This window comes from Pleurodeles waltl, chromosome 3_1 (assembly GCF_031143425.1).
Source record: "Pleurodeles waltl isolate 20211129_DDA chromosome 3_1, aPleWal1.hap1.20221129, whole genome shotgun sequence".
Lineage (NCBI taxonomy): Eukaryota > Metazoa > Chordata > Amphibia > Caudata > Salamandridae > Pleurodeles > Pleurodeles waltl.
In genome coordinates this window covers 1,640,156,636-1,640,181,445 of record NC_090440.1, presented here as the reverse complement: position 1 = coordinate 1,640,181,445, position 24,810 = coordinate 1,640,156,636, and the positions used below count along the sequence as shown (strand labels likewise).

General features: G+C 46.8%; 1 protein-coding gene across 1 annotated transcript in view; it reads right to left on the bottom strand.

Moving 5' to 3' along the window:
* Window positions 1–8,901, bottom strand: part of CYBRD1 (cytochrome b reductase 1) — a 103,885-nt gene extending 94,984 nt beyond the window's left edge. Inside the window, exon 1 of the mRNA XM_069225326.1 lies at window positions 8,574–8,901. Within this exon, the coding sequence (XP_069081427.1) occupies window positions 8,574–8,760 (187 nt within the window). The 5' untranslated portion in view covers window positions 8,761–8,901. The remainder of the gene's footprint in view (window positions 1–8,573) is intronic.
* Between the last annotated feature and the right edge of the window lie 15,909 nt (window positions 8,902–24,810).

The window sequence follows — 24,810 nt, the reverse complement described above, 5'->3', positions numbered from 1 at the left end:
GAGGGAGTCAAGATAAAATATGCTGAATCAAGTTCAATGTGCCAAACTGTATCATTCTGTCGGTCTCCCCTTTCACTCTTTTGATCCTTCCCTGCTCCCTCCCTCTGGTGGCGGAGCGCTGCAGGCGGTGGGAGCGCTGGGTCCCATCCCCTCATGGAGGAGCACCTCGTCAGACGAGGTAAGTGTCGTCCGGAAGGGGAGAGGGCTGTGGGGCTGTGAATGGGTGTGTGTGAGTGAATGCGTGCAGGTGCATGTATGTTTTAATGTGTGGATGGTGCGTGTGTGTGCGCGTGTGGTGAGGTACGTTTGGGGGGTAGGAGTGAGGTTGTGTGAAGATGAGTGGGGGTGGGGGTTGTGTATGTATGTATGTAGTTGAAGGGAGGAGGTGGGTGATGGAGAGTGTATGTGTGCGTGATGTGTATGAGTATTTATGCATGTCTATGGGGTGAATGTTGTGAGTGCGTGTGTGAGTGTAGGTGTTTCTGTGTGTGATTGTGTGTGTGCGGGTCTATGCGTGCGTATGTGCGGAGGTGTTTGGGGGTATCCCGGGCACAGGAACGCAGGTTCCTGTCATCGGGATACGTTTCCGCCAGCATTTTCCTGGCAGTGATACCGCCAGGAAAATGCTGGCGGTGTCACGAGTCAAAATAACCTTAACGCTTATTCCACTCCCACCGGGCTGGAGATGGAAACCTCCAGCCCGGCGGGCCACGGTAAAGCGGCTGGACAGGCAGGGAAGCGGCAGTTTGGCAATGGACCGCCAGGGTCGTAATGAGGGCCTTTGTCACAGATTGGGCTGAGGTCAGCAGTCTCCCTGAACCCATCCCACTCTGTGACAAGGTTGGGACTGCTGCCTTCATTCATTGCCAATGAGTGAAGACAGCAGTCCCAACCCTCCTGGGATCTCCGAAGCTTGGGACTGCTGCCTTCCCTCTCTGGCTGACCTAAGGTCAACCAGAGAGGGAAGGCAGCAGACCCAACCCTCCTGGGACCTCCGAGGCAGAGCTAAGGTAAGTGTGTTTTTTTTAAGTTAATGTTTGGTGCATGCATGAATGTATGTTGGAATATTTGATAATGAGTGCTGTCAATGAATGCATGTGTGCATGTGTGTGTGTGAAAGAATGGGTAATAGTGAGTGTGTATGTGTGCATGTGTGTCCCGTCCGTCCCCTCTCCCTCCTAAAATTACTGGACCCCACTGTCAAATAAAGCAACATCAGGTTCAAACTCCCACAGCCACAAGTTTCCTGGTAAGCTAGGCAGATAAAACAATGTCTTTTTGAAAGATTGTCCTTTTAGAAGACTCTTCTAGCATCATGGTGCAGTGTCCTTAAAAGAGATGTCACCAGCTCATTCCAAAATGGAAGCAGAGTTCTGGCAGTCCTGCTCAATGATGGTATGTTGTTTCAGGCAATTGATAAATAAATAGAGATGGTGTGTTGTTTTGTTTTTTGTAATTTGTTGCACGCCTTTGTCTCTTTTTGTGGTCTGGCGGAGGTTATGCTGCGGGCCACCGGAAGGGGTGCGCTTGCAGCCAGACAGGCAGGTGTACCAGTTGCAATGGCTTTGTAGATGATGCAGATGGTTTTGAAGATGGTGCAAGCTGGCAAGTGGAGCCAATGGAGTTCCGCCTGGACGGAAATGGTGTGGTTATATTTCTTCAAGTCCTTGACACAGTGACTTGACCAAGGTTTTCACTTTAAGGTCTTGCTTTCTATCTGACAGCATTTTCCAATCTATCGGATTTCAAGGAATGGCTCAGTAAATTACATTGCAGGACATCTACTGTACATAACATGGGAATACTTGTAATCAATAAATCCAAAAAACGCAATAACACACTGCTAGAAGGCAGTAACTTGTAAAACTTCCTGGTCACAGAAACAATGCTCTAGCTACCAGCCTTCAGAAAGAGTCCAAAAACTGTTTTCTTCTGAAATCACTCCCCTCTTGAACCAACCTCAATGGAATAGCCCACCCAAACATGTTGCTGAAACAAACCAATGCTGTTTGGGATCAGACTCCAATTGCTTTGAGGGATTCCACACTCTCTTAGAGATCTCGTTCTGTGCCAAGGTGCAAGTTAGTCTGCAAGGTGTCTGGTAAGTAACATATCTGTACTATAAAAACAATAAACTTTTTTTTAAAGTATTATTTTTTATTACCTACCTGAATTAACTATTACTCACTTGTGGTATTGCTCTGGTAGGGTTTATGTTTGTACTGCCTTAGCCTAGGGTTCAACTGTACCTAGGGTTCAACTGCAGTCCTGCTAGTCCACTCCAGAAGACTCAACGCGCTACACTGTCTCACCAACACCCATGTTCATGATTTCTTTGCATTGGGTTTCTACAGAAGTGAATCTTCATTTCTAGCTGTTGCCTGATTATCAATTTTGTCTATCGGGGCTGTAACTGAAATTGATGAGAAGATGCCTCAACAAGAAGTTCACAAACTACAGGTCACATTTGAACACTGGCAGAGCGAATTCGCCAATAAATTAAATACAAACAAGTTAGGTAATACTACAATTGTTATTTACAGCAATACGAAACTGCAAGATCTGCATTACCAAGCTCCATTAAAAAAAAGCACTGGCAAAGCCAATAGTTCTGGCCTTGTTAAGCTGATGCAATGGTTAATTGTTCTTTTTATGTTTTAATGAAAGTATATGGCAAAACATAAAAACGAAGAAAAAAGAAAATATCCTTTCACCTAAATGTCTAATACCACATACAGGAACCCCAATATTCTTTCAGAAGACTGGGTAATACTATTTGACATAACAAACACTCCTGGAGGCACCATTAGCTGTATTATAGATACATAGGCATACTTGTTTTTTGGAAGTACTTATGGTTGTTTTTCTCCTGCATTGTCCCTCTGTTCGTTCTACTGATATAGTAACTGGTGTCTGCCATTTTTCACTATGTCACTTAGGCCCTGATTTAGATATTGGCGGACGAGGTACTCCGTCACAACAGTGACAGATATCCCATCATTATATCCTATGGCATTTAGATTTTGGCATACGGGATATCGTCACCGTTGTGATGGAGTAGCTTGGCCGCTAATATCTAAATCAGGCCCCTTGTCATGAGATTGGTCTCTAATACAGAGAAGACTGGAGACTGAAACACTGACATCTATTCTGTAATTGCTTTGACAATCTGGGGTGGCAAGCATGGCCTATATATTTGATTTTATGGACAGTCACATAGAGAGACTTTTTACACCTATATGTCACAGATGTCCATGGTGGACATACATTTGTGAATGGTGTCATGAATTCCCATTTGATTTTTGGTACTGAAACAAATGAATACATTTTCTATGTATTGATCATAATAAATACATAGTACACCCTTAACCACCCAATTGTTTTACTTCATTAGATTAGTTCAGAGGTATTCATTTTACACGGCATGATGTTTGTAACAACTACCCCAACCCACTCACTAAATGTTTCTGTTGAGATTCTTCACTGAAATTGTGCATTCATGATCTTCTAAATGTGGCTGGCAAATGCTTGCAATGATTTTTTTATTTAAAAGCATTCACTGATGTGGCTCTTTTAGTAGTGATGTTATTTAAACAACAATCCTTTGAGTTGTGCCATGGATTTTATTATTATTATGTGTGAAGAAGACAAGACTAAATTACCACCTATTGAAGCATTCAAATCACAGAAAGGCTACAAAGTTTGCACATTTTATAACACTAACTTTTAAAAAAAAAGATGGAAATTAAATAACTAAATTGACAACCAGTATTTAAAAGTTATATAACTAATACATTTTGTTGGAAAATGGGTTATTGGTAAGGGCAGGTAGGTACCTACACCTAGCAACAAGCCACTAACCTCCACGTAGGTACAGTTAGGTCTCAGTAAATTAATCCCAGCTCAACCCTTGGTAGCTTGGCAACGAGCGTCAAGGCTTAACTTAGGAGACAAAGTGTAAAGCATTCAAATATCACAAAACAGTAATTAAATAAAACACAGGAAACAGTTTAAAAATCCAAAACCAATTTATAAACATAGTTTATATTTTTATCTTTAAAATGACACAAAAACGAATAAAATTGGTTCAGGGGAACCGGAGATATGAATTTTTAAAGTATTATTATTTTTCTAGCGCTTAGAAACAAAAAGCGCCAATCGGGTCATCTGGTTGCACCAGGACCGGGGCAAGGTCAAAGTTTCAGGCCGACCGCGATGGAGCCCTGCTCGGCTACAAGTCGCGGGAGGCCTCGGTTAAAAAGTTACCTTCTGACTTAGTCTTTATTTTGAAGTTTTTCTTCACCGGGACGAACCTGCCAGTTGAATCCGACCTCCTGGTGCCCTTGTCCGGATACGCGATGTGGGTTTCCTCGGTGGAGACTTTTACCTTCGGACTTAGTCGTTTTTTCGAGATGAAAATCCTTCGACCGGGGTAAACCTGGATCTTGATCCGACGTCCATGGAGCCCTTCTCGGATACGATGGCTGGGAGGTCCCGGTCAACTTTTTACGTTCGGACTTAGTCTCTTTTTTGGATGTTTTTCTTTACCGGGACGAACCACGAAGTCAGGCCGGGTCGCGGTTGAGGCAAGCCGGCTAGAATTTCCGCGGCGGGTCGGTCCCTCTCTGGAGCTTTTTTCAAAAAATTCTCAAATCTTTTCCAAACTTCTGGGGCTTCACCCAGATGTTCTTTTAAGGTTCTTTTGGGGTCCACAGCTCACCCCAAGGGTCCAGAAGTTCTGTGATGGTCCTTGGAGGGTGCGGACTTCAACTCCCAGAATTCACCTGGCGCAAACTCCTTTTTGGCCACTGGACAGTGGTCAGCTGGTCGCTTTCTTCAGGAGTTGGTGCAGGGGACTCTGGTTTAGCAATTTTTCACCTGTAGCAAACAGGGAGTCCCTCCTTGAACCAGTTGAAGCCAGGCAAAGTCCTTCTTGTGGTGAAGCCCAAGTGTGCAGCTGGTGCAGTCCTTCTGAGTGCATGGTCCAGGTGCAGGCCAGGGGTCCAGCAGGGCAGTCCTTCTTCTTCTTTAGTTCCTTTCTTGTTGAATTCTGGAGGGGATCTGAGGCGTGGGTGCAGGTCTGCCAGTTTTATCCTTGCTCCTGGGTGAAAAGCAGGGGGGCCCTGGTTCTCCAATCAGGGACAGGGTCGTCCCCCTGTGATGACCACTTCCTGGGAAGTGTGGCAAAAATCCATCCCAGAAGGCAACAGTCTCTAAAAATCCAACATGGATGAATCTGATTTTTGGAGGTTACATCTGGCTGAGCCCACCCACTGGTGTGGCTAAAAATCATAAACACACCCCTCTCCTGCCCTCTCCTAATCTAATCAAGGGGGCACCTAATTGTCTGGGGTTGCAGGATGTGGGGGTGTTGCTGGGTGCTGCAAATGTCCTTCTCTGCCTTTGAAGACCAGTTTGGCAGCCCTCCCCCTTCCTGCCTCACCATCTGCTGAGGGGAGATTCTCTCCCCCAAGCACATTCCTTTGTGTGAAGCCTGGCCACTTCACACCTCATCAAGGCAGCCTGGCAGAAGCTGCTGCAGGCTGGCCAATCAGAGCACAGCAGCAAAAACAATGCAGAGCTGAAATTGGCAACTTTTTAGGTAAAGTCTAAACTTTTTACCTGAACAAGTTATATTAAATCCAACAACTGGAAGTTGTGGGATTTATTACAACAATTAATTTGATACCAAATTCTTGGTATGTAACATTTAAGCAGACTTTAAAATTTTAAATAAAGTCTGCCCATTCTAGCCTATGAAGGCCATTTACTTCAATGAGGGAAAAACGAATTTGGCTGTTTTTACCTCACCAGGGCTTATAAATCTATTTTTATAAAGTCCCTGCTTATAGTTACATGGCACCCAGCCCTAGGGGCACATAGGGCACACCTTAGGGGTGACTTAAATGTAAAAATAAGGTAGTTTAAGACTTTGGAAGTACCTTTAATTCCAAAGTCGAATTTGCATATAACTTTAATTTAAAAGCAGCCAGCAAGGCAGGCTTGCTTTTAAAATGACACTGGGCACCTCAGCAGTGCACCTAGGTGTGCACCACCTATGCTGTGGTCCCTAAACCTACATGCCCTACCATATACTAGGGACTTATACGTAGGTTAACTTAGCCAATTATAATTAGCCTCATTTGCATATCCATTTTACACAGAGCACAGGCCCTGGGACTGGTTAGCAGTACCCAGGGCACCATCAAAGTCAGGAAAACACCAGCAAAAAGAGGAAAATGGGGGCAAAAAGTTATGGGGCCTCTGCAATCAGCCCTGTTTTCTCACACATTTTTTTTTTAAAACAATGTGAAGCAGCTTTATCACTAAGGAATAAGGAACTATTTTCAGGTGGATGTGAACAATGTGCATAGGCTTCTTGCAGTCACTCAAAGTAAAGGGATCCAATGGGTAAAGTAGACAGGCCGTTTACCCTATACAGTATGCTTTGGAGTGCGGAAGCAAAATGTGAATGACAGTTACAAAGACCAATAGGGGGCTGTGGCCAAGATGGTGGACAAGTAGTAGCAGCACAGAGGAGCTCATCTGCCAATTCACTAAGATGAGCAGTCATGGTCAGCAGACTTTGCCAAGTCCCTGAGCGAGCCCCACGGGAGGTGGCTTGGAACCAATGGATACATTGATGACACCAGGCACTGCCTTGAACAGGTGGACAGGGAACCAGTGAGCCCAGGGCCTGGTGGGGATCTGTGCTACTGCAACACGCCGGCTGGGCTGCAGACATGTGACTCTGGGCCCTGCCGTTCCAGTGGTGCCCACGGTCCCCTCACTGGTGACCATTAACCCCCACCTTGCCAAGAAGGGCGCAACAGAGGCTGTGAGGGCTGCACAGTGGCTGATGTGTGATCACTGAGACACAGCCCAGCAGAGCTCAGGGGGGAATGTTTGGCCGTGAACCAGAAATGCACCTGAAGCCTCTCCAGCACTTCAAAGAACCAGGATCTCCTCCTCTAGTGCAGCAGGTACTGAGCCACTGCTAAAAGTGACCCACTATTGGTTCTACACCCCGAAATGGAGCAGGAAAGCTCTGCGCTCTGCTGGAGGCACTGTGGCCAGGTGGGCACATTGACCCACCTCCTCCGGCGATGCCCGCAACTTAAACAATCTGGGAGGAAGTGCTGAAAGACATTAAAGAGATATTCAACACAGACCTTCTCACACTTCTGAGCTACGTCCTGCTAGGCCTCCGAAACTCCCTCTCATTTCCACTACGCTCCCTCAAAGGGAAGGCCCTTGCAATGGCACATTGTGCACCACCAAACAGACTATCACTGCTAAAATGGGGCACTGACACTACAACGGGTCAGGAAGACTGACTCCACAGACTGTCGGAAATCATGGGGATGGAGAAAATCACGCCCTCCAGGGAAGGTAAACTGGACCAATTTGATAAAATGTATATCCTCACCTCAGTTCCCTTGCATGTGACTTCGGAGAACTTACATGCCCGAGATATTTTCAAACTCTCAGACTAATTCAGGATGAAAGTCATGGGGCAACACCCCCACCACCCCCCCAGTGGCCCCTGCCGACCAAAGAGTGAATGTTGCAGCTGAACTGCTATGCTGGGCCTACTCCCATCAAATGCCGTACCAGTGACAACTTTGACAGCACCATGCTAGAGATCACAATTACCCCCCCCCCCCCCGATACCTCACCTTATGCCTCCCTACGGTTCAGCCCCCCACTGCCTCCTCCACACACACCCTCCTCCTCCAACTTCTTAGTTTTGCCTGATCAGACGATGGTTGTAGGTGATTCTGTTCATGTTTTAATTTCGTAAATACCGAAAAACACAGATTTGAACCATAAAAAGACCAATGGACAAATCCTTCTACGTATGGATATTATGTGTGATAAAAATAAACACTCACAATAGTCTGGTTAGACGACTAAACATTTCTTGGAGGCCAAATCTGAAAATGTGTCTAGCAGGCTAAACCTAAAAAACGGGTTCTTAATTATTATTGTTTTGCAGCCTATGACTTAAAAGAAAACCATACTAGTACAAATAAATAAACGTTTGGGTGTACGACATCTTATGACTTAGTCATGGTTGCTGGGAGAGCTGCTACGTCAAATCAAGTTGAGTAAACCCTGTGTACAAATAACAAGTGTTCTTCCATACTTTGTAAACTTTTCAAAAGCAAGTGTTATGACTCATCTCGCCTTCTTCGCTGCTTCGTCGTTAGCAACTGCAGCAACAGTTATTTCAAGCACCCCGGCCTTTTTAATGTAAAAAAAAAAAAAACACGTTGTGCAACACTATTGAACTGGTGCAGATGTGCACTGCTATGCTCGGCGCAGCAGGCAGAGGCCCCGGCCGAGCGCGTGTGATTTACTAGGAGCGGAGGAATGCAAACAGTTACTCAACATCCTCCAATCCCGGGAAGACGCCTGCACTGCGGGCGCGTCCACCCTCAAATTCGGGGGAACTCGGCTCTGCTGTGAGGTTACGCAAACAGGGCTGGCATTGGCGCACGGTGGAGGGCAGTCAGCAGATGTTTACTGAGTGTCAAGTCTCTCGGGTCCCGAGCGCAGCGCGCACCTACCTATCCCCTGGATGAAGATGAAGCCCGCTATCATTAGCACGGGGTGCCAGTTGAACTCGGCCGGGCCTCCATCCCAGCCGAGCCCTTCCCGCCAGTGGAAGACCCAGACCAGGGCAAGGAGAACGGCGAGGAAGCCCAGCACCAAGCTGCAGGCGAGGAAGCAGAGGAAGCTCTTGTAACCCTCCATCTTCGCCCAAAACTCTGTGCTGCAGGGGGCGGGCGGCAACGCCCTCCTTCCCCCGCCCGCCCCCTGGCCGGCCAGCAGTGAAGAAAGGGGCGGCTCCGACGGGACCGGGGCTGGCGCTCCCGACTCCGGGCCAGCTTCGTTGGCACTAGTGTGCCAGCCTGGCCAGGCGTTCAGTGAGGCTTGAAGTACGAAGAATCTGAGTTAAGAGGCGCGGCGGCGGCCCCAAGCCCTACTATTGTATTTCTAGGGGCTTTAAAAGTGCCAACTATAACAATAGAAACCAACACCTTTGCCCAATAGTCTTCAGTGTATCCAACTGTTGAATAGGTGGGCAAGACACCAAAGTCACAAACATCATGTGAAATATGATCAAGTCCATTTAAAATTTCAAAAAGTGTATTTCTTTGGTATGTGGAAGCTTTGACATTAATAGTGCCCGGTATAGAAGTGCACGAAGAAGTACTTATTAAAGTGATAGTTTTGTACAACTGGTATTCTGCACACACATATTTGAACGTGCTTTCTTAAGTGACAGCGAAGAAAAAAGAATTGGTGAAATAAACGTTTTTCCTAAGATCACACAAAGTAAGTGGGGAAACCACAATTTATCCAGGTTTTCTTGTTACACTTTGTACAAATCAGCTGGTAAATGGATATCTATTCGGCTTCCCTTATGTGAAGGCTTTGTTTTTAACTCTCAATGTGTTTTTCTAATGTACCACAAACTCAACCCAGAGGTATGGAGTGCTTTACATGTGCACCAGTTACATTACACAAAGTCACATGTATTGGTTATAGGCATGGGGAGATTGTGATTTGCTCAGAATCACAGGATGTTGATCCGATGCCGAGACTCAAACCTGGTTCCCCAGTCTGCAGTTCTGGCCCTTAGGCCACATCCTGGGTAGAGGGAGGAAGGCAGGCAGAAGCCATATGAAAGTTCGGCCTGTTATGGGCTTGAGGTTCCAACAGGACACAGAGCTGACCCAAAACCAGGCTTAAGCTTCAGGCCTGGCTCAAGTTTTCAGTGGCTTGCCCACCTCTAAACTATTGTGTATGATTATTGAACATTGCCCCTAGGCAGCAAATTCTGTTTTCTGCAGCCTTTTGTGATATTGCTGAACGTTTTCACTTTCAAGCAACGCACCCATCATCCACATGAAAAGTAATTTCTGCAGCAGTTGTTTGCAATTGCATTGATTATAGCTGTCAATTGTTCAGTTTGTTTATGAGTGACATTTACATGTTTTCAGTACCTTTATTAGCCACATTTCTCTGCCTTATGTTACACTTTAAGTGACAATTTAGAGCATGTTTAAGAAAGCAGTTATTTTCATGTAATGGAGTAAATATCCGAAAGGGTAAATTTTGAGCAAAATGGAGGTGTTTCAATCTGCCTTAAAACAGTTGTAATGCTCCTGAAGTATTGAGGTCACTAGCACCTATTTTACCCAATTGTTCTTTCCACTGTATATATCTTTGTCATGTGCTGATGAAGAATTTTAGGCCACGATCCATGAGTAGGGACACCCTGTCCAAAATAAACACACTCAGCAGCAGACAGTGACTATTTGCAGAGATGGACCTTGAGATTTGTGGATGTGAACCATTCCCCTTACACCTTCAATGGTATTCTAGGTCTGTATTGCAAGCGCCTTGGGTGTCTCACCCTTCCAGAAGTGAGCCCGGTAAGCAAAGAGGCCTTTTTTTGCCTTTGGCTGTGGGCAGGCCAGGGGCCTTATTTTGAATAATGTGTTAATGTGAAATCCTCAGATTTCTGTAGAAAGTGTTAAACCCAGAATAACCCACTGGTGCATTCCCTATGCATTACTGTCGTTACAGTGAAGTAAAATAAACCAATATTTTCTCCCCCTGTTTCAGCACATTATCCAGGAACAGAAGTCTGTGCAACAGTACTCACCACTATATCAGGTTTCTAGACTGCTGGACTGCAAGGGGTCTAAAATGTGAGGCACAATTTAAACACATGCCAGTGTCAACGCCACTGTAAACCATGACTGCACTTTCCAACACAGAGTTATCAGGGCCATATCTGCTCTTTGATGTCATAGCTGAGCTATTATCCTCTGTATCATTGAGAAAAGAGGGACGCATATATCAGACCCAGCATCCAAGATTGAAGGAAGGCACTCGAAGCCACCACTTGCGGATCCAACCTCCAAAAATAAAGGGCAATATTTATACTTTTTGACGCAAAACTGCGCTAACGCAGTTTTGTGTAAAAAAAATTAGCGCCGGCTAGCGCCATTCTGAAGCGCCATGCGGGCGCCGTATTTATTCAATGACGTTAGCCGGCGTTAGCCGCCGGCACTGCCTGGTGTGCGTGAAAAAAAATGACGTACACCAGGCAGCGCCGGCGTAGGGGAATATGGAGCTTGGGCGCCAAAAAATGGGGCAAGTCAGGCTGAGGCAAAAATATCGCCTCAACCCGATTTGCGCCATTTTTTTTGACTCCCAACCCCCATTGAAATGACTCCTGTCTTAGCAAAGACAGGAGTCATGCCCCCTTGCCCAATGGCCATGCCCAGGGGACTTCTGTCCCCTGGGCATGGTCATTGGGCATAGTGGCATGTAGGGGGGCACAAATCAGGCCCCCCTATGCCACAAAAAAAAAAAAAAAATACTTACCTGAACTTACCTTAATGTGCCTGGGATGGGTCCCTCCATCCTTGGGTGTCCTCCTGGGGTGGGCAAGGGTGGCAGGGGGTGTCCCTGGGGGCATGGGAGGGCACCTCTGGGCTCCTTCCGAGTCCACAGGTCCCTTAACGCCTGCCTTGTCCAGGCGCTAAAAAACGACGCAAAAGCGGCTGGACGTCATTTTTTTTGACCCGCCCACTCCCGGGCGTGATTTTTGCCCGGGAGTGTAAATACGGCGCACATGCCTCAGAGTCAATTTTTTAGACGGGAACACCTACCTTGCATATCATTAACGCAAAGTAGGTGTCCACGCTAAAAAGTGACGCAAACTCCATGGACTTTGGCGCTAGACGCGTCTAACGCCAAAGTATAAATATGGAGTTCGTTTTGCGTCGGAATTGCATAAAAAAAAACGACGCAATTCCGGCGCAAACAGAGTATAAATATGCCACAAAATATCTGAAGTTGGGTATTCAGCCAGGATGCAAACAGGTCTATCTGAAACTGCCCCCATTGAGAATTTAGTTGACAAAATACTCACTGATGAAGTCTCCAATCACTGGAATCCCTCAGAAAACAAGAATTCCAATCCGTGATGACAATGTTCCGGCCCAGAATATACTCCGCAGTCACAGATATCTGATATTGGAGACAGTAATGCCAAAAGTCCTTGGCGATTGACACCAGGACACAGGACCTTGTCCCTCTCAACAGTTGATATACGTTACCGCTGAGTTTTTCTATTTTTAACAATATAGAACAGCTGGTCTTGTAGGGAGACAGAGTGCAGATCGCAAACGACCCCACCAGAAGTTCCAGTCAGTTGATATGGAGGCAAAGCTCCTCCGGGGACCAACGACCCCCTGTTTCCATCTGGCCACATCTGGGTACCCCAGCCCCAACAACTGAAATTGGACTCTATTATTACCTTCGAAACTGGAGCAAATATCGCTCTGCCATTCCAGGCATCCATGTTATCCAGCCACCAATTCAATTCTGTCCGGGCTTCTTTTGAGAGGACTATTTTCTCAGACTAAGCAAGCCCCTGACGAAGATTTAAAATCTTCAACCGTTGAAGGGCCTGATAATGGAGAGGGCCCAGAAATATTGCCTGAATTGATGATGCTAACAACCCTTCCAGGTGAGCCAATATCCTCAGGGATATAGTCGGAGAGGCAAGTACTCTCTTCAATTTTTTCTTCAAACCCCAGACCCGCCAGCCACCCACCGGTAACCACGAACCCAACGCACCAAGAAACACCAATCCTCTATGCTCCTGGACCCTCGTCAACAATAAAGACACCATCAACACCATGGCCTCCATCCACTCCCGCTCCCCCTCGGACCCCTGCCCACACCAGATCTTCAACAAAGCCAGCAACATCATCGCCCCCAACTCTGCACCATCATCAACAGCTCCCTCGAGACAGCCACCTACCCGGAGAGATGGAAACATGCCAACGTCAATGCACTGTTGAAGAAACCCAAAGCGGACCCAGACGACCCCAAAAACTACCGGCCCATCTCCCTCCTCCCCTTCCCTGCGAAGGTCATTGAAAAAGTTGTGAACAGCCAACTATCCCGCTTCCTGGAAGACAGCAAAGCGCTCGATTCCTCCAATCCGTATTTCTCAAGAACCACACCACGGAGACAGCTCTCATTGCTGCCACAGATGACATCAGAACCATGCTCGACAAAGGAGAAACCGCAGCGCTCATTCTTCTGGACCTCTCCGCAGCCTTCGACACCGTCTGTCACCACACCCTTCGAACACGCCTCCACAACGCCGCGATCCGCGGTAAGGCCCTCGACTGGATCTCTTCTTTCCTCTCCGGCAGAACCCAGAGAGTCCGCCTTCCGCCCTACCTGTCCGAATCCTCCAAAACCATCTGTGGCGTCCCCCAGGGATCCTCCCTCAGCCCAACACTCTTCAACGTTTACATGGCTCCTCTTGCCAACATCGCACGATCCCACCACATCAACATAGTATCCTACGCAGACGACACCCAGCTGATCATCTCCCTCACGAAAGACCCCACAACCGCAAGAAACAACCTCCACAATGGACTTCACGCCATTGCCAACTGGATGGAATCAAGCCGCCTCAAGCTAAACACAGACAAAACAGAGATCCTCATCCTCGGCAGCAACCCATCCGCCTGGAACGACTCCTGGTGGCCTACCTCCCTTGGAGCCGCGCCCACTCCCACCACCCAAGTACGTAACCTGGGAATCATCCTGGACTCAGCACTCAGCATGACGCAGCAGGTCAACGCAGTCTCCTCTTCCTACTACAACACCCTCCGCATGCTCCACAAGATCTTCAAGTGGATTCCCGTCAAAACCAGAAAGACAGTCACCCACGCCCTAGTCAGCAGCCGACTGGACTTCGGCAACGCACTCTATGCAGGAACCACGGCCAAACTACAAAAGAAAATGCAACATATCCAAAACACCTCTGCCCGACTCATCCTCAACGTCCCACGCTGCAACCACATATCTACCCACCTCAGAGACCTACACTGACTACCCGTATCGAAGAGGATTACCTTCAAACTACTCACCCATGCACATAAAAGCCCTCCACAACACAGGTCCGGCCTACCTCCACGACAGACTCACCTTCCACACCCCCGTCCGCCAGCTCCACTTCGCCAGCCTCGCCCTCGCCTCCGTCCCCTGCGTTCGCTGCACCTCCACCAGAAGAAGATCCTTCCCTCACCTTGCTGCCAAGACCTGGAACTCCCTACCACTCCACCTATGCCAGACCTAGGACCTCCTGTCTTTCAGGAAACGCCTCAATTCATGGCTATTCGACCAGTAGCTCCCACCCCCATCGCATTGAGACCCTGACGGGTGAGTAGCACGCTTTATATATTACATGATTGATTGATTGATTGATTGATTGGTTGATTTCTTGATCAAGATCCTTTTCTTTAAGGGCAGAAGAAGTTGAGCTGTGAATGAATCGACTTGAAAACCCAGGAACTCTAATTTCTAAGTCAGAACCAGACAGACTTGTCTGAATTTACAAAGAACCCCATATCCTGTAGGAGGTGGACTGTCCATGAAAGATGAAGGACCACTGTGTCTCTTTCTTGGGCCATACTCAGGATGTCACCAGATACATTACTAGACACACCCCTCGTTTCCACAAAAACTGAATCACTGGTCATAGTAACTTGGTGAAGCAACAAGGGGCAGAAGACAGGCCGAGCGGCATTGCTGCACACTCATGCCACTGATGACGCCACGGATATTGGAGAAACCTCCGATGTGGCGGGAAGATAGAAACTGATAAATCAGCATCCTTGGGGTCCAAGCGGCCAACCAATCTCTCTCCTGCAATAGGTCGCGAAGCAAGTTTATGCCCTCCCTTTTGAGGTGGCAATGCACGATCCATGAATTGAATCTTTTGAGATTGAAGACTAAACGGAAGCCCTTGTCCTTTTTCTGCACTAGAAATATCGTAATGACAAAATCCTGAGGATGTGGCGTAGTGGAAGAAATTGCTCTTTTTGTGAGCAACAACTGAAGCTCTTCGTCTATGAAAAAGCTCTCTATCAGGGGAAAATTGGAGAGGAAGAGGAGAGGAGCTCTGATATTGGGTTGAACTCCAATCTGAACTCCTGAATTGTTTGTAATACCCAGCGGTATTGAGTAATCAGCTCCTACTGATGTTGAAACCCCTGAATCCTCCCCCCACCCAATGCCTCTAAAGCCGTAATCACACTTACCTGCATAAGAGGAATCAGCAGTGGTATTGCCTCCTCGATTTACACCTCTTTGGGTGCATCTGCACCCTCCTCTGTTGCTGGAAGGCTAAAAGGAGGACTATCCAGAGGGGCAACCTCTGCCTCTTTGATAGCTTCTGGAAACCTGATAGGTACCAACGCTAGGCACTCGGCCTCGTAAACGTCCAGTCCAGTGAAAAAGGCCACAGTGGAATACCTTTTTCATGGGTATTTGAGCCTTATCCATGTCTGCGAAGGCCGACACATGTTTTCCTAGGTCTTTCCCAAATTTGTCCCCAAACAGAAGACAATTCGCCATAGTTCCTGCCTCCGTGGAGGCCAACTCCGTCAACTTAAATGCGCATTAAAAAATGACTTTCATCATTCAATAGACATAGCACAGTTCACATTGCCCAACATACAAATGGCTCATTGAGCCCACTCTAATACCTCTCCTGGATCCAGTTGTGTATTTGCCTCCTTGGCTTGGACTGCCAAATTTTGTGTGTGTGTGTGTGTGTATCAAATAGCATGTTGTGTCCTGTCTGCTACCCCTGGCATCTTCATGTAGTGAAGTCTGTTTCTGCGCCCTCCGTCCTCCCATCAGTATACCCTCTTCTCTCCCATCACTGTGCCCTCCTCCCTCCCATCAGTATACCCTCTTCTCTCCTATCACTGTTGCCTCATGTCTCCCATCAGTACACCTTTCTCTCTCTCATCACTGTTCCCCCCTCTCCCCATGCCCACTGCCCTACCATCAGGACACCCTCTGCCCTACCATCACTGTGTCCTCTGCCCTCCCATCACTGTGCCATTTTGCCCTCCCATCAGTATACCCACCACTCTCCTATCACTGTGCCCTCCCTCTTCAATCAGGAGGGGACCAAGTAGCTGAGATCTGGTGCCAGAGACAGGGGCTGAGCCAGCTTCCAGCAGATCCCACAGATTTCTGGGTGCAGGATCTGGTCAGAGGCACAGAGGAGCTGAGCAGTGGGAATGTCACTGGGGAGATCAGAGTGGAACAAGCCCACGGAGATGGAGTCAGAGCGGAGCTGGGAGGGGCCACAAGGAGATGAGATCCGGACTGAGACAGGGCCAGAGACAGGGATGAGTCAGCCTTCTCACTGCTTCAGGTGCATCCCACAGATCTGTGGATCCACAATCTGGTCAGAGGCACAGAGGTCAAAGTGACAGAAGTGAGGCTTAAAGCACCACAGGAGGAAGGGCAGTGTCATGGCTGCTCTTGGGTGCTGACATCTGGAGAGCACAGCAGAGAGCCACGATTCTAGCACATCCTGCAGGGTTAGAGGACTCATACGGAAGGCACCTCATGGAGGGTTAGAGGACTACAACTCAGACAGAATTCTACATGCTAAATCTACAACTAAAGAATTTTATACAATTCTCAATGAAATTCGAAAACCTAAATGCATGGAAGGAAGGCGTCCCACTACTCAAGCTTTCACAAACTGGCAACTCATTACACAACCAAGGCAGGCACATTGGGCTCCTATTTAAAACAGAAGAAAATTATCAGCACCAACCCCTTTCCTAAACTCCCCTCCAGGAATAAACCAACCCAGCCTCTGCACTCCTCCAAACAAATATCACAAGATTAATTTATGGATTTGGACAAAACAAGTAGGCCTTCCGGTTGCCCTTCTGACCCTTGTCCACCATACATCTTCAAGAATATTCTTTTATCTACTTCTGCTGCCACACCTGTGAGAAGAATCATCAATAACTCTTTAACTATAGGAACTTTTCCTGAAGACCTGAAAAAGGCATACATACATCCGTTATTAAAGAAAACAAACTTAGACCCACAGGACCCCAACAATTACAGACCAATCACAACTGGACATTTCCTTGCAAACTGATAGAAAGACCAGCATTCGCCCAGATGTCACAATTCATTGAAAACAATTCCATACTTTCAGACTATCAAACTGGATTCCGCCCAGGAAGAGGCACTGAATCGGCGCTCATAGCAATCAGGGATGATCTTAAAAAACAGTCAACTGCAATGGAATTGCTGCACTACTTCTCTTGGACCAATCAGCTGCCTTTGATACTGTTGACCATGACACCCTAATTCAAAGACTCCACAAAGCCGGAATAGAAGGGACTGCTCTCGACTGGGTTACATCCTCCCTTCAAAACAGAACTAATATTATCTATTCTCCTCCCTTCTCGTCCAAACCCTACCTCACAAAAGCAGGGGTCCATCAAGGATCAATCATCTCACCTATGCTTTATAACATCTACATGATGTCATTACCAGAATTGATCAATGATTTTCAACTCACATGCTACAACTATGCAGATGATGCACAAATACTACTTAAATTTGAATGCCCCAAAGACATTAAAAAGTCACAAATCTTCAGTTGCCTCAGAGCCATTGATCAGTGGATGACTTGGAGCCTTCTCAAACTGAATGCTTCCAAAATGGAAATACTCACATGTGGCGACTGAAAAAATTATGACCCAGTGTGTGCCTGACCTGACAATCTCGGACCACCTCCTCAAGTATCCAAGGAAGTTAAAAACCTTGGAAATACCATGGACTCCATGTTAACAATGAATGCCCAAGTGGACAAATTGGCACAATCAAGCATCATCACCGTGAAGACTCTGCGACACATCTTCACCCACCTCGGATTTCCACACAAGGTGCAGGCTATGATTTCTCTTATACTATCCAAACTGGATTATGCCAATGGCCTCTACCATGGATCATCTCCATCTATTATGAAAAAAACGACAACATATTCAGACCTCAGCTGCCAGGCTACTATTACATGTAAAGCCACAAGCCCACATCTCCCCTGCCTTGAGAGCACTACACTGGTTACCCATTGCCAGAAGATCCACCTTCAAGCTGCTTTGTATCACTGACAAACCTATACATAGAACAGCACCGCTTTTCATCACAAACCAAATAACCAAATAAATTAAACAAAGAAACCTCCACTCAAGATCGCCACCCCATCTTAAAACACCACCATACAAGAAAAAGACAATAGGTGGTACATCCTTCTCTGTTCAAGCAGCCAGACTATGGATTCATTACCCCCAAATATAAGATCCACGGATAACTATCTTGCTTTCAGAAGACTACTCAAGAGTTGGCTTGTTCCTTCACAACCACCAAATTCAAACAGCAATGGACTGCATATGCCTGTGTTGATAAATATTTACAGTCTGATTATGTGTATATTTTAGATATGTATAGTTCTTTAAGAAATATGGCCCTCATTTTGACCCTGGTGGTCTTTTGACTGCCAGGTTAATGTGACAGTATCACCGCCAACAGGCTGGCGGTGTATACCGCCACATTATAAGTGTGGTGGGTTGGCTGCTGCCAACCCGCCACATGTCCACACATACCACCATGGCGGTAAGAATCGCCGGGATGGAGATGTTCATCTCCAACCCGGCGGTCCACAGAAGACCGCAGGCGGCATTATGAGCTGGCCTACTGCCATGGTTTCCGCGGCAGTAGCACCACCACGAAAACCATGGGGGTAGGCCTACAGGTGACAAAGAAATCCATCCCTGTCACTGGTAGACGGCTCCCCCAACACCCCTCAGCAATCACCTGACTACCCCCATCCCCTACAGTCACAGCCTCCCCTACCCCCCTCCCCACATACATGCACACACACACCCACACACACCTCCTCCGGTTCCATCCACGCATCCACTCACACACATCCATACATGCATCCACTCACACACATCCATACACGCATTCACTCACACAGACATGCATTCAGGCACGCATCCATACTAACATGCTCACACGCATACACACTGACAAGCAGACACACACTCACTGCAACATTCATAAATGCATTCACTCACATGCATTCAACCATGCATACACCACAATACTCACAGACACATTGACACACGCACACACACATTCAAATACACAGGCAGACATCACACACAACACCCCCTTCCCTGTCTGGCTCTTGACTTACCTTGTCTGGCGAGGAGGTTGTCCGGCAGGGAACAGGAAGGTGTGCTGCTACCGCCGGCAGCGCCCGCCAGCAAGACACCGCCAGGCCGTACTTATGGTCATAATACAGCTGGCGGCGTCCTTCTGTTGGGGTGGAACAGGTGGTTGCACCGCCCAGGTGCCTGGACCGCCAGCATGGCTCCTGCCATATCCGCTGTAAATCAGTCGGAAATCCGGCAGTAACCATATTATGGCGGGCAGAAGACCACCAGCACTTGCAGGCTTCTGGCGCCCGTGGCTTTGGCGGTCTCGCTCTGAGACCGCCAAAGTCATAATGAGGGCCTATGTATTGTTACTATTCCATAATAATAAATTATACACATACTTTTTAAGCCTGTTTAACAAATGTATATTTACTCACAGTTAAATATATACATATGTGTATGTGTGTGTATATATATATATATATATATATATATATATATATACATATATATATATATGTTTGTGTGTATATACATATATAAGTGTATATTATTCAATGCTTAACATGTTCATAGTTCATTGCATAGCTCCTAGATAAGTTGTTATATTAGATACTTATGAATCCATGCTTTCTTTTTTATATGACAATGAGAAAATGTTATAACTATTTAACAGCAAGCATTTTGCTCTTCAAAAATTGAGGAAAGATAAATGAATGTTAGAAAAGTACACTTATTAATTAACTTCAAATTTTACAAATCTTGAAAGTCTATATTTATACAATACCACCTTTCTTCTCATATTATTATATTCCTTGCACATACATTCCATAACTATGTATTTATATATCTATTTATAACTCTAGTCCTACTGTGCTAGAGAATAAATAAATAAAATTAAATCTATAAATAAAATTCAAAATATAAATAATTAAATGACATAATAAAAAGTAAATAAAAAAATAAAAAATAATATATATATATATATAGATAAATAATATATAAAAATAATATACATTTTACTCTCTCATAAGCTTTACTCTCTCCCCATCACCCTATGTCACTATCAATCTATCCTCCAACCCCACTCTGACTCATCCCAAACCCATTCTACCACTTTCATCTCCAAAATAACTGTGCCTAAGCTCTTCCCTCCTCTACAGCATCTATCTCACCCTAAACCTCAGTTTACAACCATGATCTCCCAAACAACCTTACTAAATTCTTCCTCATTTAATCTCACCTTTGACTCATCTAAAACCCCTCCTGCTACTATGATCTCCCTAACCCCTTTCCACAGATTCTTCCCTCCTCCATCTCCCCTTTACTCATGCCAAGCCTCAACCTATTACTAAAAGCTCCCAATTAACACTTCTGGATCCATCCCTCCTCTATCTCTCCATTACTCTAGTCAATCCAACTAACAAACTCACATATCCTCTGCTCAAATTAACTCATAATAATACGAATACTGTACTCATATTTCCCTGTAGTAATCCACCACTAATTCCTCTTGGATTCCGGAGTAGAGTGCTACTCGCCGAAAAGCACTTCAACACCTCATCAGGGGTAGTAAGCGCTACATAAGTACAATTACAATTACAATCTGCGTCCGAGGAGGCATGCAAAGACATGGGAGACACCTCTGTGATCTGGGGATTCGCCCCAACAAGGTTCCCCAAAACATCAAAAGCTGCTTCGTATCCATATTCAGGGACCCTGAGAACCGATGTTGCGATTTCCAACAAACCTCTGCCAACCCTGAAGCAGAGTTGGATGCAGTACTCCCACCCAAGGCTCTGGGTTGGAAATTTCCCTCTGTAGTCATCCTAGGCAAGGATTGACCTGACGCACCTCCAAATTCTCTTCATCCAAAACGTTCCAGGGGCTGCGTAAATGGCCTCAAAGCTTTAATTAAAGCTTGGTTCATGGAATCCTGCACTTGATTATTCAGTGCTTCCACTAGATGCTCTTCCATACGCTGGTCATATGGTACCTAAGCATACTCTCTGTATCCTTCCTCATCATCTGCGTAGTAACCATGATGCCTGACAAATTTCAAGCAATGAGGGATGGAAGTGGTTAAGGGGGGAATGAAACCTGTGCAGGTGACAGACTTTGCAGAAGCAGCAGTACCAGTAACACTATGGCCCTCATTATGTTATTGACAGTAAAAACCGCCTACCACCACGGTGACGGCTGCCAAAAGACCGTCGCCGCAGCTACCAGCCGTCCGCCGTATTATGACCACAGCCGGATTTCCGCCAGAAGTATGGCGAAAATCTGGCTGTGGCCATGCTGACGGATGGCGGTAAGGTGGCGCTGCTGCCACCAGCAGCGCCACGACAGTAGACCGCCGCCAGTCGTATTATGACTCATAATACCGCCTGGCAGAGTTCTGCTGGCTGACGCTGCTGGTGGCAGCAGCGCCCTGTCCCGTCTCCTGCCAGAGGACCCCCTAAACACAGGTAAATGGGTGCTCCAACGGGGGAGGGGGGTGGGGGGGTGATGTGTGTGTGAATGTTTGTGCATGTGTGAATGCGGGTGTGAAGGGGGGCATAAATGTAGGTGGGGTTTGGAGAGGAAGGGGTGGAGGAAATCTGGGGGGTGGGTGGGGAAGACCTTTATCAGTGACAGGGTGGGGATTCCCTGTCAATGATAGTGCCTACCGCCATGGTTTTGGTGGTGGTAAGGGAGTCACGGAAACCATGGTGGTAGGCGGGGTCATAATCCCACAGGTGGTACAGTGACGGCCGCTGGGCTCGAGATTGATATCTCCAGCCCAGCGGCCATTACCGCTGTGGCGGTTGGTGTGGTACATTGGCGGCTTGGCTTCAGCCAAACCGCCAATGTCATAATATGGTGGAAAGTACTGCCAGCCTGTTGGCAGTTCTTTCCAACATATTACCACAGACCGCCAGGGTCATATTGAGGGCCTATGTTTGATAAAAAAGTCTGTTATATCACTGAATCCAGAGTGGAGGGAGCCTTCTGCCACATTCTCTATCATTATCATTATTGTAGCCCCATGGGCGTTCCGTGGGGATTAGGAGCCTGTGAGCCACTGTTGTGCACGTGTTACGAGCTGATCGGAAGAAAAAGCCCAAATTCGGCTCACCACACATGTGCGAGCATGGCCACAGAAAGAGGACTATGTTTCTCGTGAGCGGAGCTCCACTCCAATCTCCATTCCTGCTCCACATGACCTAAACATTAAAATACGACAGATATACTAAATAAATATAAACCACAAAGGTCGAAAGCGTCACGAAGAGTGCTACGCGCCCGACATAAAATTCAGTATAATTAACAATTCGGTACACAAAGAAGTAGCGTAAGTGAGAAAACACTTAACTCGGCTGCTGCAGCAGCAAAGAAAGAAGAAGGACTTCTCCGTGATGGATATTTATTGAGGACTTGACGCCTATGATTGGAAGAGGACAAAGGGTCATGGAATATGTTGTTTAAAATGTTTTGTTTCTGGTTGGCTACTGTTAAAAGGCAAGTAAAGAAAGAGATGCATAATCAGAAGCCTCCAGTCCTGACATAGAAGCTAGTCTTCCCTTTTGTGTTACATACCAGGACACTCTTGACATCATCTCCTATTCCATTTCTGTCACTATCTTTTGATTTTCCATGTATTCCCCCCACTCTCCTTTTGTTGTATCCCTGTTCGCAACTTTCTCTCCCACCCTCTACTCTTTCCTGTCACTCTGCCAATCTCTTATTCTTCCCTTCCTCCCAAATCAGTCTTTCCTCCAACGTCATTGTCTCCCTCTTGTGCCTTTCTCCCAGTTTCCTACCTCTCTCAATCTCTGTGCTCTTCTATATTTTGTTTCATTCGTAATTTCTTCTTTCCCTTCTGTTGTTTGTCCCTTGCTTCTCCCAGTGGCATAACAAAACGTGAGGGCCACCCGCAATATATGCTGAAAGCACCCCCCACTCACTTCAGGAGGAGCCGAGGGACCCATCCAGTATGGTTAAGCCTTGCCCCCCATGCACAGCGGGGGCTGGCGGGAACACTGTTACAGTGCTTAATTTGTAGATAGAAAAGTACCGGTGCTCAGAGCTCTCTTCTGAAACACGCGGCTGCTGCAGTTAAATCTGCCAGTACTGAATACCGAGGCAGCGTAATCCTGAAGCCATCTCGGGCCTCTTTAATCCATTGAAAGCCACTCCCTGCCCCTTCAGCTCATTCATGCAGCTTTCTGCTTTCTCCCTTTGTGGCGCTTTTTCGTTTTTCCCTTTCTCCGTCTTTCCCATATGTGTCTCTTGCTCTCAGCAAATGCTTGAGGCAGAAGACTAAGCCGTGCCCTCAAAAATAAGTGCTGGTGCTCAGCACCGGAAACAACAAGCACAAATTAAGCACTGCTCTGTTACGCCCCTGGCATCTCCTTTTACCACTTTTGTCTCCTTTCCGTTCTTTCTGCCTTCTTACCTCTATTGTCTCTTTCCTTCCATCATCACATTCCTCTCACATTGCCTGGTGTCTTTTAGTCCTCTTTCCTCTAACATGGTGTGAGAAGGTAGCCTCTTTCTAGCCTTGTTACCCCCACTTTTGGCCTGTTTGTGAGTGTATGTCAGGGTGTTTTTCACTGTTTTCACTGTCTCACTGGGATCCTGATAGCCAGGCCTCAGTGCTCATAGTGAAAACACCATGTTTTCAGTATGGTTGTTATGTGTCACTGGGATCCTGCTAGTCAGGACCCCAGTGCTCATAGGTTTGTGGCCTATATGTATGTGTCACTGGGACCCTGTCACACAGGGCCCCAGTGCTCATAGGTGTGCATGTATATGTTCCCTGTGTGGTGCCTAACTGTCTCACTGAGGCTCTGCTAATCAGAACCTCAGTGGTTATGCTCTCTCATTACTTTCAAATTGTCACTAACAGGCTAGTGACCATTTTTACCAATTTACATTGGCTTACTGGAACACCCTTATAATTCCCTAGTATATGGTACTGAGGTACCCAGGGTATTGGGGTTCCAGGAGATCCCTATGGGCTGCAGCATTTCTTTTGCCACCCATAGGGAGCTCTGACAATTCTTACACAGGCCTGCCACTGCAGCCTGAGTGAAATAACGTCCACGTTATTTCACAGCCATTTTACACTGCACTTAAGTAACTTATAAGTCACCTATAAGTCTAACCTTTACCTGGTAAAGGTTAGGTGCAAAGTTACTTAGTGTGAGGGCACCCTGGCACTAGCCAAGGTGCCCCCACATTGTTCAGAGCCAATTCCCTGAACTTTGTGAGTGCGGGGACACCATTACACGCGTGCACTACATATAGGTCACTACCTATATGTAGCTTCACCATGGTAACTCCGAATATGGCCATGTAACATGTCTATGATCATGGAATTGCCCCCTCTATGCCATCCTGGCATTGTTGGTACAATTCCATGATCCCAGTGGTCTGTAGCACAGACCCTGGTACTGCCAGACTGCCCTTCCTGGGGTTTCACTGCAGCTGCTGCTGCTGCCAACCCCTCAGACAGGCAGCTGCCCTCCTGGGGTCCAGCCAGGCCTGGCCCAGGATGGCAGAACAAAGAACTTCCTCTGAGAGAGGGTGTGACACCCTCTCCCTTTGGAAAATGGTGTGAAGGCAGGGGAGGAGTAGCCTCCCCCAGCCTCTGGAAATGCTTTGTTGGGCACAGATGTGCCCAATTCTGCATAAGCCAGTCTACACCGGTTCAGGGACC